This window comes from Lithobates pipiens, unplaced genomic scaffold (assembly GCF_037356315.1).
Source record: "Lithobates pipiens isolate NorthernLeopardFrog02 unplaced genomic scaffold, aLitPip1_a1.2 Scaffold_22, whole genome shotgun sequence".
NCBI lineage: Eukaryota > Metazoa > Chordata > Amphibia > Anura > Ranidae > Lithobates > Lithobates pipiens.
This window is the reverse complement of record NW_027507784.1, coordinates 47,389,441-47,408,140: the sequence shown is the minus strand read 5'-3', so window position 1 is coordinate 47,408,140 and position 18,700 is coordinate 47,389,441. Positions and strand designations below refer to the sequence as shown.

Sequence of the window (18,700 nt, the reverse complement as noted above, 5' to 3'; positions counted from 1 at the left end):
CAAAGGTGCGATGAAGCCCACACGAGATCGAATTGTCCGGCGGATTCGTTCCGTCAGACCTAGTCTGTCGAAAAGTCCAGTCGTGTGTAAGTGGCATTTGAGTAGAAAAAATACAGGTGAAGGTTTACCTTCCAGCAGGACAACCCTATACATACAACCAGAGCTACAATTGAATGGTTTAGATCAAGCATATTCATGTGTAAAGGCCCGTACACACAATCAGACTTTTGTTGGCTGTGCGAATGGACAAACTTTTTGACAACATAAGTCCGATGGAGCAAAGTCCGATCATGTGTACACAAAACCATCACACTTTTGTACAAAGTACAAACACGCATGCTCAGAACCAATGCAAAAGATCAGACAACAATACAGAAGTTGACCAAAGGTGGCGCTGGAGTAATTGAACATCCTCTTTTGAAGTGTCATCAGTACATTGAAACGTCACTATGTTCGTATTTGTTGCCTAAAAAGTTTGATTGTTTGTATGCAATACAAATTTGCGGCCAACGCCCTGTGTACAAAAGTCCACGGGAAAATTTGTACAAAGTCCGATTTTGTGTATGAGGCTTTAGAATGGCCCAAGCAAAGTCCAGACCTAAATCCAATTGAGAATCTGTGGCAAGACTTTAAAATTGCTGTTCACAGATGTTCTCCATCCAATCTGAAGAATGGGCAAAAATGTCACTCTCTACTGTAGGTGTGCAAAGCTGGTAAATACATTTCTAAAAAGACTTGCAGCTGTAATTGCAGCAGAAGGTGGTTCTACAAAGTATTGACTCAGGGGGGCTGAATACAGATGCATGCCACACTTTTCAAATATTTATTTGTAAAAAAAATTGAAAACCATTTATCACATTCCTTCCACTCCACAATTATGTGCCACTTTGTGTTGGTCTATCACATAAAATCCCAATAAAATACATTTACGTTTTTGGTTGTAACATGACAAAATGTGGAAAATGTAAGGGGGTATGAATACTTGTTCAAGGCACTGTAAATAAGAACAAAGACCTCCCGCTAGGGGACCCCAAACTCTTTAAACAAAATGCAATTTTAATGTTCTTCAGACTTTAGGGTCTTTAGACTCTGGCCACTGAGAGTGGAAAATGTCCTGGCACCCATGGGAGTAAACAACAGTTTACGCTCTGGTGTAAGTGGTAGTAAAAAATGTCCCAGTGTTGGTACTTTTTGAGAGTAGAAGAATGATCTAACTTATGGTCAGTTGAAGGAGAAATAATACTCCACCGTTTGAGCCAGCGAAAGGAAAAGTGTCCCATCATTGGTGCCATTGAAAGTAACAGTGCCCAATTGCTGGCTCTAGTAAAAGGAATAGTGCCTCGTCTTTGGTGTAATTGAAAGCAATAAGTGCCCTGTGGGCTGCATAGAGGCAGGCAGAGGCCTATTGTTTTAGATAATACTGGAAAATGTTAGCTAGTTTACTAAAGTTTGTCAGTCCACTCACTTTTAATCTGAATGGCAGACAAATATAAAAACATCAATAAACACAGTTATGTTTTCATTTGAATCATTAAAGAGATAATGTCACTTGATGACAAAATGAACTGCTCCTTCCTCCAATGTTGCATAGGAAAATATTTGTCCACAATTAATACCCGAGATAGGATTGTGCAAGGCTTTGCGTGTTTTTTGGTGTGTGCAAAATCTAGTATGAGATTGGGATAAGAAGCAGCTTTGGAAAGTTTACATTGGAAAGTCTTTTCACTTTTAACATTATGTTTTATACATGAATGTTTTTTTTTTAACCATTTCTTGATCTTACAGGTGGTTGTGAATGCTTTAATTGGTGCCATACCTTCCATCATGAATGTGCTCCTGGTCTGCCTTATATTCTGGCTGATATTTAGCATAATGGGAGTGAATCTGTTTGCGGGTAAATTTTATTACTGTGATAATACTACATCCGGTGTCATGTTCCCTATAACTGAAGTTGACAACCGCAGTGATTGCCTTCATCTCAGTAACACCACTAAAGATGCCCGCTGGAGGAATGTCAAAGTGAACTTTGATAATGTTGGAGCAGGATATCTTGCTTTACTTCAAGTGGTAGGTAACATGATCTTTTTTGTTTTGTTGTTAAAGTGTATGTAAACCTTAACAAGTATTTTTCTTATTTTTCCGTTTGGTCAGTTAAATATACCATTGAAAATATTTTGTAATGTCTGACTGTTCGATAAGAGCAAAAAAAAGTCAGCTGCACTGAAATCTTAAACAGCGTTATTTTCTGTGATCTACAGAACATCCCCCCCCCCCCCCGTGTTATGGGGATGAGGAGAGGTGGAGGGGTTTTGTGGATTAACCACTTTAGCTCTAGGCCTATTCTGACACTTCTTACAGAATGTAAAAATCATAATTTTTTTGCTGGAAAAATACTTAGAACCCACAAACACTATAATTTTTTAAGCAGAGGCCCTATAGAATAAAATAGTGGGCATTGTAATTTTTATGTCACGTGGTATTTGTGCAGCAATTTGTCAAAGGCAAATTCTTTTGAAGAAAAAAAAATTTCATGAATTTTAGTGCACATAAACACAATATCATGCCCATTTTTTTCTAAAATATAAAAGATGGTGTTACACCAAATAAACATACATCAAACAGGTCATGCTTTAAAATTGTACACGTCTGTGGATCGGTGACAAACTATGGTACCGTATATACTCGAGTATAAGCCGAGATTTTCAGCCCCTTTTTTTAGGCTGAAAGTGCCCCCCTCGGCTTATACTCGAGTCACCGCCGTCTGCCTACCCGATCAGCGTGTCGTGCAGACAGACGGCGGCCATTCCACTATTCAAAAGCCGCGTCTCCCTGTCTGTGATAGGAGGAACACTCAATTTCCCAGCAGTCAGTGGTCCGCCTATCACGGACATCCGCTAATCCTCATACTACGGACGAGGATGAGAGGATATCCGTGATAGGGGGACCACTGACTGCTGGGAAATTAAGTGTTCCGCCTATCACAGACGAGGAGGAGAGGTGCGGCTTTTGAATGGCATGGCCGCCGTATGTTTTTTATTCATGCAGATCGGTGCAAAATGGCACACAGAGGCTGCAGAAGGACACAGAGGCTGCAGATTGGCACACGGAGGCATGCACAGGACACAGGTAGGCTGCAATGGTCACAGGGATGGACACAGGGATGGACACAGCTGCAGATGGGCATTGTTGACCCTCTTTTCCACTCTTTTAAGCTGTAACAGTAGCTGCTGCATGTCTCACCCTCGGCTTATACACGAGTCAATACGTTTTCCCAGTTTTTTTGTGGTAAATTAGGGGCCTCGGCTTATATTCGAGTCGACCTATACTCGAGTATATACGGTACATTAAATTATCCATAGGCGATGCTGTAAACTCTTTACAGGTTACCACTTTAGATTTACACAGGCGGTATGGTGCTAGAGTTATTGCTCTTGCTCTGATGTCTGTGGTGATACCTCACATGTGTGGTGCGATTGCTGTTTGCGTATGCATGCGGGACCGAAGCGCGAGTTCACCTTTGTGCGCTATCATGGGGGGAACTTTACATTTATTTATGTATATATTTATTTATTTTGCACTGTATCTTTAAAAAGGGATGAACAACTTCCCTTGTGATATTATGGGCAGTGACAGGTACTCTTTACTGGGCGAACTGGGGTCTATTAGACCCCAGATCTCTCCTCTACCCTTAAAGACATTAGATGATACCAAGATTGCTTTGATCCGATTCTTTCCCAAATCAGTAATGGCTTGTTTACATCCTGGCTAGACAAGAAGTGACTAAATACTGTAATTTCCAGTTTATTAGACTATAGAGATTATTGGGGATGTTCCAGTCCTCAATCATCAATATGATCCCTTCCCCCACCTGTAAAAGCAATCCAGCAGCTAATTAGCTAGTTGGATTGCTTTTACATTACACAGTTTTGCATGCTGGAAAGAAAACAAAAAAACAGTACGATGCCTGTTGCTGCAGGCAACATCCCAGGAAAACCACCTTAACCCCCACAATGTACTGCTTTGTTGCAGAGGCTGAAGTGGTTGAAGTGGCTGATCCTCCAAATATTAGATGCGTGAGTGTTGTCACCCTACAACAGGAAGTGGGTTACTGTCAGGATCACCTGGTAACAATATAAGGAAAAATATGAAAAAAGGAAAACAAATTCAGCCACCATACCTAAAGGGCTAGTAAGCTGTAAGCAGTCTGTGCTCTGTGCATTTGTCGCTAGGCGTATACTGCCCTTAACGTTATTAGCACTCCGTTTTCAGGCTGTCATAGAGTTTTACAGGATGTTGACAGTAGGGACAGACAGGGCACCTGTGCCTTCCATTAGCACAAAAAAAAAACAGAATCTTATCCACAGGAGCTAAATGCCCAGTGTGCATGAGGCCTTAAATGTAAATTACACCTATAGGGTTTCTTGATATGAGAGGTGGCCAGTGGCAAAGCTAAAAAAAGGATAAATGTATTCAGTTATTTTAAAAAAGATCACGTTGACTGAATATCCTCATAAATGCTTCAGACTGCCTGTTCATCTATTTTATTTTTACACCTTAAGGCTGGGTTCACACTGCTGCGGGGGGAGATCCGGATGTGATTCGCACCGCAAATCACATCCGATCTCCGTAGCGATGCGAGTTCAGCCATACAGATAGTATGGCTGAATTCGCATCGCTTCCGCAGCAAACTCGCACGGGACCCTTTTTTTGGTCCGCAACAGAATCGGATCGCATGGGAGTTCACACCATGCGATCCGATTCCTGTGCGAGTCGGCAGATCGCACTGCGATATGCGGACGGATCTGGGGGTGTCATTAACATATCATTGACACTCCCAGCCGCCCGCATAGGGCAGTGTGAACTGCCGGCGGGAGTCATGCGATGCGGGAAAACGCCGCGGATTCGCGGCGTTCCCGCATCGCAGCGGTGTGAACCCGGCCTAAGACTCCATGCACACTGGACGTTAAAATAACATTATAAAAATGCCAGTAGCTTTGCAGTGAGTCTTTCAACATGTTTTTAATGTTTTCGCAATAGCGTTTATTAGTGTTTTCTTAAGCCCCATACACACTATCAGATTATTTGCTGAGTTTTTCCTTCAGCTTTATCAAAACCATATAATATGAGGACAAACCTTAGGAGTTTCAATGTGTATGCAATCAGGCAGGCCCTTCTACTACATGGTTTTGGTAAATCTGAAGGAAAAACTCAGCAGATAATCTGATAGTGTGTATGGGGCTTTAGTGTTTTTCTGCATTAGCATTTTTTATTTTTTTTCAATGGATCAAAAACTTAAAAAAAAAACACTAGTAAGCCATGTTTTTGAGCGTTTATCGACGTTTATGCACATTTAACATTTTTTAAGTGTTTTTCGTGGTCAGAAAAAAAGCTCTTGAATGTGATTTTAGGGCGTTCAGACAACCGCCCATAAACTCCACTGCTGATAAACATCCAAAAACGTCCATGTGTGAAACATAGGATAACATAGAGGGGAGGTTATGGGGTATTAAAAAAAAACGCCCAAACTCCTGAAAACGGCCGTTTATGAGCTTCAGTGTGCATGGCGACTAATACCGCATACACACGATCGGATTGCAGCTGAGGTCCGCCGGACTTTCAAGCGAAAGGATTCGGCCACACGCGATCACGTCGAAAGTCTGGGGGATTCGAATATGATGACGTAGAATAAGGAAGTTCATAGCCAGTAGCCAATAGCTGCCCTAGCGTTGCTTTTAGTCCACCGGGCTAGCACACAGACGAACGGATTGTCCGCTAAAAGCCGAGTCCGGTGGACAATTTTGAAGCAAGTCTAATTTCTAAGTCTGCCGGACTTTTGGGAAGAAAAAGTCTGCTGGAGCCCACACATGATCCGCTGGATAGTCCGATCGCTTGTACGTGGCATTAAGCTAATTGCTCTTAAAAGAAAATTTGCAGTCCCATTATACCATCCTGGCTACAGTTAATTAATCAAATTCTCCCTTTATATCACCTCTGTACAAAGCTTTGTAGAAGTCTAAATAGCTTTGGGGCCCTTGGGATAATTCTCCGCTTATGGTTCACTGTGAATTAATTAACTCAATAATGTAAAGAAATACATAAGCAGATGGTATATAAGATTTTGTATATATAATCAACATTGATTTATAAAACAGAGTTTAATTTAAAAACAGTGGTGGCCCATAATGCAGGGCGGAGGGGCACTGCCCCCCATCCATGCGTCCAGCCCCCTATATCTACATGCGAGGTGCCAGACTCATGGATTTCAATGGGATTTTTATTTTTTGAAGCAGGTGATTGGTGCCTGAGGCTCTAAAAAGCTTCAAAAAAATGGTGGGCTCGGGGCGCAGAGCACTATTCGCTATTGTCACGCTGATTCTCCTTCTGGCCAATCAGGAAGTGGGTCATGAGACCCGGTTTCCAATTGGCCGAAAGGGGAAGCAATCCTATTGGCCTAGGAGGAGGAGGGAGGAGACGCACGGTCGCTGTGATGCCGAGGAGGAGATGCAGGAGAATCCGTCACCCGGAGGGAAGCGTTGCCCATGCCATAGATGGAGTAAGTGTGGGGCTGGCAACCAACCAACAGAGGGGGTGACCAACTGACGGGGCAGCGGGTGGTTGGTGACCCCACTGACTGGGAGGGGGTGTTTTGTTTTTTTACAAAAAAATATATATACCTTCAAACGCCACTTTTAAACACCATATAGCAATAATAAAATATTTTAACCTTCATTCAAGGACACCACAGGCCTTGGGGTATAAGTGCTGCCCCAACGAGGAAAGAAACATAAGCAAGCCCATCTTCTTAACATGTTCATTGGGGGACATAACAAACCTCTGGGAATGTTAAATGCAGTTTAAAAAATAAATAACAAATCAGAAGTTCTGTGCAGAATAATCTAATGACCTGAATGATCTGTAACCCAATGCAAACAAAACTGGCAAAGGCCAAAAGCATTAGAACAATATGATAAATATATTATATAAATAAATATGATTCTGTCTACCAAGGCCTTCCAAGGGGAAGAGCCATATCCTTCTGGTGAACATCTTTTAAGGGGACATACTTATGCCTATAGATGTACTCTGAACCCCAAAGAACTATTTAAAGTGGAAGTAAACTCACCTATCGTTTTCAGCCAAGGAAGCTGCCATCTTTGCCTCTGTTTAATCTTCAACTGCTATGGTGCTGCACATGTGATTCGTTATGACACCAGCCATTGGATGGTTTGATAGTTTGGCTGAGAGCACAGCCAATGTGCAGTTAGCATTCCCGGCATCCCTTTTTTTTTAACTGTTTAAATTCATGGGTTTACTTCCACTTTAAGAAAAGGATTTTACGGTGAATAAAAAAATACTCTTTAAAAGTTTCCATATTAGGTATGAGGGGCCTCCATTGTAATTTATTGGCATACCATAGTAGTGTTATGTTTACCATAGTTGTTATATGCTTAATTACAAAATATGCTTTGTCTATTTATTTCCATAGAGTATAACACATGATTGGGGTATACCACCTATACCATTTAGAAAATGTACCCAAAATTCTTTATTATTACATATTGTGGCAAGGATGCACTAGAGACCATTTAAGGAAACTAAAATCCACAGACCACCTAGTTGCTTGATACAATCTAATTCACAGGTATCAGGTGAAGAGAGTTCAGCATACTGTGTACCTTAAAGACAGGAACCTGTAAATGCCTTGTTGGGTTGGGCTATGCAATAATTACTAGTAAATCGGGTTGCAAGGGCTTACCTTAAACAATCATATACAGTATAGAAAACAAAATCTATTTACAATGAATATACAGGTCCTTCTCAAAAAATTAGCATATTGTGATAAAGTTCATTATTTTCTGTAATGTACTGATAAACATTAGACTTTCATATATTTTAGATTCATTACACACAACTGAAGTAGTTCAAGTCTTTTCTTGTTTTAATATTGATGATTTTGGCATACAGCTCATGAAAACCCCAAATTCCTATCTCAAAAAATTAGCATATCATGAAAAGGTTCTCTAAACAAGCTATTAACCTAATCATCTGAATCAACTAATTAACTCTAAACACCTGCAAAAGATTCCTGAGGCTTTTAAAAACTCCCAGCCTGGTTCATTACTCAAAACCGCAATCATGGGTAAGACTGCCGACCTGACTGCTGTCCAGAAGGCCATCATTGACACCCTCAAGCAAGAGGGTAAGACACAGAAAGAAATTTCTGAATGAATAGGCTGTTCCCAGAGTGCTGTATCAAGGCACCTCAGTGGGAAGTCTGTGGGAAGGAAAAAGTGTGGCAGAAAACGCTGCACAACGAGAAGAGGTGACCGGACCCTGAAGAAGATTGTGGAGAAGGACCGATTCCAGACCTTGGAGGACCTGCGGAAGCAGTGGACTGAGTCTGGAGTAGAAACATCCAGAGCCACCGTGAACAGGCGTGTGCAGGAAATGGGCTACAGGTGCCGCATTCCTCAGGTCAAGCCACTTTTGAACCAGAAACAGCGGCAGAAGCGCCTGACCTGGGCTACAGAGAAGCAGCACTGGACTGTTGCTCAGTGGTCCAAAGTACTTTTTTCGGATGAAAGCAAATTTTGCATGTCATTCGGAAATCAAGGTGCCAGAGTCTGGAGGAAGACTGGGGAGAGGGAAATGCCAAAATGCCTGAGGTCCAGTGTCAAGTACCCACAGTCAGTGATGGTCTGGGGTGCCATGTCAGCTGCTGGTGTTGGTCCTCTGTGTTTTATCAATGCAGCTAGCTATCAGGAGATTTTGGAGCACTTCATGCTTCCATCTGCTGAAAAGCTTTATGGAGATGAAGATTTCATTTTTCAGCACGACCTGGCACCTGCTCACAGTGCCAAAACCACTGGTAAATGGTTTACTGACCATGGTATTACTGTGCTCAATTGGCCTGCCAACTCTCCTGACCTGAACCCCATAGAGAATCTGTGGGATATTGGGAAGAGAAAGTTGAGAGACGCAAGACCCAACACTCTGGATGAGCTTAAGGCCGCTATCGAAGCATCCTGGGCCTCCATAACACCTCAGCAGTGCTACAGGCTGGTTGCCTCCATGCCACGCCGCATTGAAGCAGTCATTTCTGCAAAAGGATTCCCGACCAAGTATTGAGTGCATAACTGAACATAATTATTTGAAGGTTGACTTTTTTTGTATTAAAAACACTTTTCTTTTATTGGTCGGATGAAATATGCTAATTTTTTGAGATAGGATTTTTGGGTTTTCAGGAGCTGTATGCCAAAATCATCAATATTAAAACAAGAAAAGGCTTGAACTACTTCAGTTGTGTGTAATGAATCTAAAATATATGAAAGTCTAATGTTTATCAGTACATTACAGAAAATAATGAACTTTATCACAATATGCTAATTTTTGGAGAAGGACCTGTATATGCATCTATATAATACATTCACTATTCAGCTAAGGTATTAGAAGGCAATAAAACAGTATTTCTATATTGTATTTTATATTTTGTAAGTACACACGAGAGGATGGTTTGGTAGGTCCAGTGTCTTTTTTGACCCTGAGCCTCTGCAGCACAGCTAAGGCTTGGACAGACAAGCACTCATGCTTGGCCCTACGTGACTAAGAGCACACAAAGCATACCCAGCACAGCTTGTCTGATCTGTTGAACCATTGGGGATTGTAAATAATAATTGTATCAACACAGAGTGGTACTGTGGATACTATGCAAATACACAGTGCCACTTCCCGTTAGAATTATGGAAAATTGGAGAGAAAAGAGCTTGGACTTTTAAGGCACGACCAAACAAAATGTACAAAAATATACTTTTATTATATAGACATAGGAAACATAAATAATAAAATCCACATTAATCAAATGCTAATTAAAATAATGCAGCTGTATATAACCAACTTGCAACTACATGGAATATGAAGAGAGAATATAATTTAATTGTAGCAGTGAATCCAAGAGTGCGGTTATATTGCAGTAAAACGGTGTATACTTGAGCTTGCTCATATGTGGATTGTGCCTACCTGCATGCCATAAACTTCAACATTTGACAACACAGCAAAGTGATGTAGTGATTAGCACTTCTGCCTGGTAGCACTAGGGTTCATTGGTTCAAATCCCAATCACGACACTACCTGCCAGGAGTTTGTATGTTCTCCTTGTGCTTCTGTTGGTTTGCTTCAGGTACTCCAGTTTCCTTCCACACTCCAAAAACACGCTAATAGGTTTAATGGCTCCTGTCTAAATTGTCCCTATTATGTATAAATGTGAGTTTGGGAACTCCTTGAAGGTAGAAACTGTTGAATGTATATATGTATGTAGGTAAAGTGCTATGTAAATTGTCAGTGCTATATAAATAAAATAAACTTTGGCAGATGCCATGAGCATTGTAATGTGTGGGTCCTGTGACCTGAAGAACCTGAATCAGCCTGGTTTAATGTAGCCTATGCCGGACACACATATTTTAGGCTCCATGCACACTGGAGCTCATAAACTGCGGTTTATTGGAGTTTGGGCGTTTTTTTTTTAACTCCACTCTATGTTAGCCTATGTGTCTACACATGGACGTTTTTTAGCTTTAATGAGCAGTGGAGTTTATGGGCTTTTTTCTGAACACCAGAAATTCACATTCAAAATGCCATTTTTTCACCACCAAAAAACGACAAACACCGATAAACGCTCATAAACGCTTATAAACGCTAGTACAAAATGCTGCTAAAAGCACGTTTTTCAACCAGCATTTTCTGCGAGCAATCTGGCATCCAGAAAAAGCTTTTTTGAGCTTCAGTGTGCATGGAGCCTTTAAGTCCATCTCCAGGGAAAGGAACAATCTACCCCTGGCAGCGAGGCTGCCACCACACTGCAAGGATTAAATGCTTGCTTAGGGCAGGGAACCACAAAGGCGGTTTTACATACCCGGACCTCCACTCCTCCAGCAGCTGGCGCTCTCCTCTACTTTTCTATGCTGTGGCAGTGGACTTTCCCTTGATATGCTGAAGTCCAGTGCCAAACTATGAGCATGATAAGGTCGGACAGAATCCAACCAACAGAGTATAGGGCAGAAGACAGAGGAGACAGTCTTACAGCCTGGAGCAGCCTGTGGGAGCAGAGAGTCAGGTAAGTAAAATTGCTTTTTGACATCTCTTTAACAAGCCTTTAACTCCTGCAGTATGAGGGAAGGGAGGACGTTGCAGTTCCTTGGAGTTCAACTTTAAATGAAGCTGCCTAAATAATACATTGATTTTTTTTTTTTATTCAGCAAGCTAGCCCCCCACACTACACAACTGATGTTTAATCTAAAGGCAATTATAGAAATTAAAACAAATGTGCCAGGTTAAACTAAACGGGTACTGAGAGAATATGGTGACTTTCCTTCCAAATGTACCCTTCTAAAATAGCTAGTTGCTTAGCTCTTGCATAAAAGGGGAAGTATAGCCCAGGCTATCTGGCCTATACTTCTCCTATGGATTACAGGAGTGCAGTTTGTTTTGCACTCTCATGTCCTATTTTCAGCCTACAGCGAGCTGAAGACTGCTGCCGGCTGACGTCACAGGGTCAGTCCAGGCTCTGAAAAATTCATGACCATATGGTCAGTATGTGCCCAGAAGCCTGGACTAGTAGCAGGCTCAGCCTCTCAGTGAGCCGCTGAGAGCCTGAGTCAGTCCGGCAGAGCAGAGAGTGGGTGACAGACTGGTGAGAACTGAACTATTGGCAGTTCTTGATCAATCAGTTTTCAATCTTAAAGCAGGTGGGGACAGATGCAGCATAAGATCAATGCTGCATTCACCTAGGTGAGTATCATTTTTTTTCCAAACCTAGAACTTCTGTTTTAAATACTTCTTGAGTGTCTAACAAGAACAAGCATACAGATCAAGAGCTCTAAATTCACTCTGATTTTCCCAAAAGCTGTGTCCTTGTTCCAGGCTAGTGTTTCAAAGAATTAAAGCCAAAGACAGCCAGGGAACTAGCATTTTAAGCAATAGCATACTACACAGTGACAGACAGAACTTTGCTAAGTTCTTCCCTTTTACATATATACAAGTAAAAGTGATACATCGTCGCAGAAAATACATTTTCCAACTTTAATAACAATAGGGTCTAAACAATAGCTTTAACACAAGGGAAGGGGTTGTCATTTGAGCCATGTGGCTATAGTTTTTAAATCTCATTGAACACAGCTAAAAACAACTGACATATTTTGGAAAATAAGGATCCTTATTCCAGTGAGTTAGCCTTGCAAATTGCACATATAGTCTGTCTGGATTCTGTAGTATATTGTGAATTGTATTGAATCCATAATACCTTTTAACAAGTAACATATGCATCTGTTTTCTTAAAGGCTACATTTAAGGGATGGACACCAATCATGTATGCAGCTGTTGATTCAAGAGGCGTGAGTATCAATTCATGGTTTAGTTGGCATAGGTTGTTACATTCCTATCACCTTTTAATGTGCAAAGGGTATATTTGGTAAATTCCAGCGCTTATGTATCAGTGTCCATAAATAGTCCTCCATAATCAAAACATATACTGCAACAAAAGTACCTTTTGTTGCAATATATTTACTATAGGGATGACACCCTCCACTGGCACATTTTTCTAGTTGATCTCCTCCTATATATATATATATATATATATATATATATATATATATATTCTCCAAAAAACACACAGAAAAAAAAAAAAAATATATATATATATATATATATAATCTATATATCAAAACGGAAAGTGCTGCATTATATTCCTATATTCATCCTTCCTGGGAAAAAATCAAACTCTCACCAGATTTTTTTTTAACCCCTAACAGATAAACAGGCCATATAAGGTTCAATGAACAACTCCAAATGTCTTTAATTCCTCTTTGTGGTCTGTGTGTCTCCACTTTAAGCCTCCAAAAGGTGCAACCAAAAAAACAAAACGACATAGTGTAGTATGCCACACAACAAGCTTGTTCTTTTAAATCATATATGAGGGGTCTTCAAAAAGTTTTTTCACTTTTTAACTATAATAGAGTTGAAAACAGTGTGGAAACTTTTTGAAGAACCCCCGTATAATTGTACTTACATAAAGCTATAACCAAGAGTGTAAAATCTCATCACTGTGCTTTCCCTCATGGGTCCTATACCACATGCAAATGTACGCTTACCAAAACGTATTGCCCTTCCAATATCGGGCTAGACATAGCGCACTTTGAATCGCTTCCTTCAGATTGGATAATCTCTCACAGATTGGTGAATATTTTAGTCCATCGAAAGCATAAACCAAAAAATCTGAAAGTCTATATTGCAGTATGTGATCACATAAGCCTATTGAGTTCAAATCATATATGAAACTTTTTAAATCAATGGATTTACTTCCCGAGAGGCCCTTCGTGCTTTGTAGATATCTGCAGAGGTAGCATGGCTACCATCTAAATTCATGTGTGGTTAGTTGTAAAACGGGGAACTACTATTTTATACTAATCTGTTGTTTTTCTTTTTACATAGACAGATCAACAACCCAATTATGAAGACAATCTTTACATGTATATATACTTTGTTATCTTTATTATATTTGGGTCCTTTTTCACCTTGAACCTCTTCATTGGTGTTATCATAGATAACTTCAATCAGCAGAAAAAGAAGATAAGTATCACATGTCAATTTCTATTGTTGACCGGTAGGAAAGATATAATGTCTATACTGTATGTATGCATATACTTTGAGACAAATTAGTAAGGTAAAGCACAAATCCAGGCCCAATTTTTTTTTATGGTTCGACAAGCAGTTTTAAAGAAGCGACTTGGACTGCTATATTCCTTATTTAATTCAGGGCTGTCTCCCACAGTACTGCTTTCTGATACAAGATGTCCTCAGTCTTCTGGGTTAAATGTTGCCTAGTATCACACAACCCATGATAATAAGGGCATACTGTGAGCATAGGGTGTCAAGGGCTCACCCCGGAGGAACATCACCATGTATCCTTCATTTAGAGCGCTACATACTAATACAGAGAGCAGTGCTAATGTCATCTTGTCAGCATTGATCGCTCTATTGATGAGGATTTCCATGCCTAGAGAAGAGGCAAAAAAGAAAAGGACCCTGCAGCATTACATGACCTGCCTGAAGACACCTAGAAAAGATAGAGTTGGTCTTTAACCAGTTCCCAGCCAATAGACAAATGATGGGACATTCACTGTTCAGGGTGGACCTCGTATGACATACCCCCGGAAAGGCCCTCATGCTCACACCACGGGTCGCGCCATGGTGCGATCTGTCACCTGGTGGACACAGAGGCTGATCAGTGTACTGGCTGCTGCCTGTACAATGTGATTCCTGTGGTCAATCAAAGTAGATCACATAGCAATTGTACACAATGGATGGCTTTCATTCATGCCATCCGTTGTGTACGATTGTGTTGATCTCTGTGATTGGTCACAGTGACCACATGGTACAGACAGGGCCAATCACAGCCTATCTGTACCAAATAATTAGCTAATCACAACTATCCGCATTAGTTAACACTGAATTAATCAATTTCATTCAGTAAAAATGATTGCTTATAAAAGTGAAATTCACTGGTATAAGCAAGCATAACCTGTAAAAATAAAAATAAAACCTGACCAGTTCCTCAGAGTAGTACAGTGTAAGCCCTTGTACACACGGTCGGAGAATCCGTCGGAATGTGTCCTATCGGACCGTGTTGTCGGATAATCCGACTGTGTGTGGTATGCATCGGACTGATTCCGTCGGACCCAATTTTCCAACTTGTTGGAAATATTTTACGATCAACTGGTTCGATCGGACATACTCCGATCATGTGTAGAGAATTTTGATCGGACCAAGTGCCACGCATGCTCAGATCAAATTCCTACATCAAAGCTATTGGCTACTAGCCTGAACATAGTCCCATCGTAACGAAATTACGTCATCACGTTCTGAATGATCGGATTTTTCGACAACTTAGTCCGACCGTGTGTATGCAACAGTTTCGGGCAAGATCCGACGGACAAAATCCGTCGGACAAAATACGATGGATTTGGTTGGCAGAATGTCCGACCGTGTGTACAGGGGCTTAAAATGGTAACACTGTATTGCTCTGGTCACAGTATGTTAAAAACAAAATCCTAAAAGAAAAATGTAATAAAAAGCTAAAAAAAAATAAAAATTTCAAAAGAAATGATTACATTTTTTAATTTTTTACATACTGTCACTAGTCAGTGTCCCTAATTACTGCCACACCAGTTATATGATGAAACTGTACTGCACTGGTGACAGTATGTAAAAAATAAAAAAGGAAAATTTATTCAAAATTGAATTTCTTAATTTTCCCAAAAATTGTGACAAAAAATAACAACTTCAAAAACTCCCCATTCCTCTTACTAATTACATTGAACAGGGGTAATTTGGGGGATATTTGTACTGTTCTGGTGTTTTTGGGCCTCTATAAATCAGATAGACACTGAGCCATGAGGAGGTAGAAAAGAACAGTCAAAAGACCTGCGTAACAAAGTACTGGAACTTTATAAAGATGGAGAAGGATATAAAAATATACCCAAACCCTTGAATATGAAGATCGCAGCCACAAATGGCAGAAGAATTGCCCAGGATACATAGAAAAACCCACAGGTAACCTCAGTAGAAATACATGCTGCTCTCCAAAAAGACAGTGTGGTTATTTTTAAGGAGCACAATTTAACGATACTTGAACAAAAAAGAGCTGCATGGTTGAGCTGCCAGAAGGAAGCCTTTACTGCCCCAATGCCACAAAACAGCCCAATGAGGCATGTCAAGGTGTTGTTGGGTATATTGTAACTAGGCTTTTTTTTGTGGAACTTGTGCAGTAAAGGCTTCTTTCTGGCAACTTGACCATGCAGCTCTTTTTTTTTCAAGTATCATCGTATTGTGCTCCTTAAAAACAACCACACCATCTTTTTCCAGTGCTGCCTTTATTTCTCCTGAGGTCACCTGTGGGTTTTTCTTTGTATCCCGAACAACCGAACAATTCATGTGGCAGTTGTGGCTGAAATTTTTCTTGATCTACCTGACCTTGGCTTGGTATCAAGAGATTCCCAAATTTTCCACTTTGTATTAAATGATTGAACAGTACTGACTGGCATATTCAAGGCTTTGGAAATCTTTTTATATCCTTTTCAATCTTTGTAAAGTTTCATTACTTAGTTACGCAGGTCTTTTGACTGTTCTTTTCTGCTTCCCATGGCTTAGTATCTAGCCTGCTTAGTGCATCCATGTGAGAGCTAACAAACTCATTGATTATTTATACACAGACACTAATTGCGATTTAAAAAGCCACAAATGTGGGAAATTAACCTTTAGTAGCCATTTTAACCTGTGTGTGCCACCTTCTGTGTCTTTACCAAGGCCAAACATTCCAGGGTATGTACACTTTTCATCAGGGCCATTTGGGTGATTCTGTTATCATTATGATTTTAAAAGGAGACAAAAAAAACTATGTGAAAATAAATGGCTTTATGTGATCACTATCCTTAAATAAAAGACAGCTTTTTGGCATGGTCAGTCATATTTTCAATATAAATGCCAACATTTCACAATTTCTGCCAGGGTATGCAAACTTTTGAGCACAACTGTATATACCATAGTTTGTGGACTCTATAACTTATTATTTATTTTTATTTCAGTTACTTAGATAGCACCATCAATTTTCATAGTGCTTTACATATACATTGTACATTCACATCAGTCCCTACCCTCAAGGAGCTTACAATCTAGGTCCCTAACTTACAGTCATACATACTACGGACAATTTAGACAGGATCCAATTAACCTACCAGCATGTCTTTGGGATGTGGGAGGAAGCCGGAGTACCCGGAGGAAACCCACACAGGCACAGGGAGAACATGCAAACTCCAGGCAGGTAGTGTCTCATGGTTGGGATTCGAACCTGCGACCCTTCATAGTGTAGTGGGGAGTTTTCACCAGTCGTCTGCAGAATAGTTGCAATGCAACTCTCTGGTTTATTATTCATTGGGGTCATATGACTACATCTATTACTGTCAGCAAAGATGAGCAAATTATTTTAAAAAATCTAGTCATCAGCCGCAGCCTGTCCACTGTGCTACAGGAGAGCTGAAGAAATAAGCTTTACTTGAGGGAAACTTCACATTGGTGTATTGTAAAACCCCAGCTATGCAAGAATTCCATTGCATTTTCTACTGAACCTATTTCAAGCAGCCAGATCTCATTGAAGTTCATAAAAATAAAATCTGCCGCTACAAAATGTACTGTGTGAATGTGTCAAGCATTCACACAGCTGTCACAAATAATTCCTGCATTATGTCTAATGCCCTGTACACACGGTCGGACTTTCCGACGGAAAATGTGCGATCGGATCGTGTTGTCGGAAAATCCGATCGTGTGTGGGCTCTATCGGACTTTTTCCATCTGAATTTCCAACACACAAAGTTTGAGAGCTGGATCTAAAATTTTTCCGACAACAAAATCCAATTGTTTAAATTACGATCGTGTGTAGACAATTCAGACGGACAAAGTGCCACGCATGCTCAGAATAAATTACGAAAGCAATTGGCTACTGCCCTCTTTATGGTCCCATCGTACGTGGTTTATGTCACCTCGTTCTGAACGATCAGATTTTGCGACAACTTTGAGCGACCGTGTGTATGCAAGAAAAGTTTGGGCCAAAATGTCCGACCGTGTGTACATGGCATAATATGTGTATTTCCTATGATCAGCACCATCTAGTGGCCACAATGCAGTATTTTTCTGATTGCAATATTTTAGGAAAATACCACATTATGGCCACTAGATGGAGCATAAGATCATAATAAATTAGACACAATACAAGGGTTATTTATGATGGCTGTGTGAATGCCTGAGACATTTGCACCGTAAATGTTTCATAAATAGACTCCTTGGTGTTTACTCCCAGCTACATTGGGTTTATGTTATTTTTAGCCTTTTTAGCTGCAGATATTTTTCTGCAAAAAAACCCATAACTATATAAAGAAAAAACTTGCGCGCTAAGGCCTCCAAAATGTGTAAAGTGAGCTGCTAGCACAATACCCCGGCAGAGTATAACAGTGTAAAAACAGAGATATGTGCAGCACTAAAATGAAAAATGATGTTGCAAAAATGGTTCTAGACAAACGACACGTGATACTACTGCTAATATGTGCTAATAAATATGTCCAAAATCATCATATGAACCTGTATAATTATACAATCAATAAAGTGACTGTGTATAAATATAGCAATTCATAAGTGAAAAGATATACCAATATGGATGTGAAAAAAATATATACAAAATGTGTATATATACTTTTACTGATCGCTCATGTGCTAACAGAAATTCATATACAGTATCTCACAAAAGTGAGTACACCCCTCGCATTTTTGTAAATATTTTATTATATTTTTTCATTAGGGATGAGCCCGATGTTCGCCTGTTCGCCGAACAGTGAACATTATGCGGTGTTCGTGCCAAATTCGAAAGCCGCGGAACACAAGTCTATGGGACACTAACATGAAAAACCAAAAGTGCTAATTTTAAAGGCTTATATGCAAGTTATTGCCATAAAAAGTGTTTGGGGACCCGGGTCCTGCCCCAGGGGACATGTAGCAATGCAAAAGAAACAGTAAATATTCAATGGACTCCTGCACTTAAATGGGATTTGTAAGGAATGCTCTTATGCTGCAAGCACTTTCATGAGACACCAGCTCATGTATA

At 40.3% G+C, this 18,700-nt stretch overlaps 1 protein-coding gene across 4 annotated transcripts in view; it reads left to right on the top strand.

Annotated features, from left to right (window-relative positions):
* Positions 1-18,700, top strand: part of LOC143923735 (sodium channel protein type 2 subunit alpha-like) — a 351,076-nt gene that overhangs the window by 295,979 nt on the left and 36,397 nt on the right. Inside the window, exons 22-24 of one of the 4 annotated variants that reach the window (XR_013261775.1) lie at positions 1,786-2,067; positions 12,333-12,386; positions 13,487-13,520. Coding sequence is in view for 2 of the 4 variants with exons in the window: in XM_077447556.1 (XP_077303682.1) it covers positions 1,786-2,067; positions 12,333-12,386; positions 13,483-13,620 (474 nt within the window). In the remaining 2 variants the exon portion in view is untranslated. Of the gene's footprint in view, positions 1-1,785; positions 2,068-12,332; positions 12,387-13,482; positions 13,621-18,700 lie in introns of all 4 variants that reach the window. The other 3 variants (XR_013261774.1, XM_077447556.1, XM_077447557.1) reach the window with 3 other exon arrangements.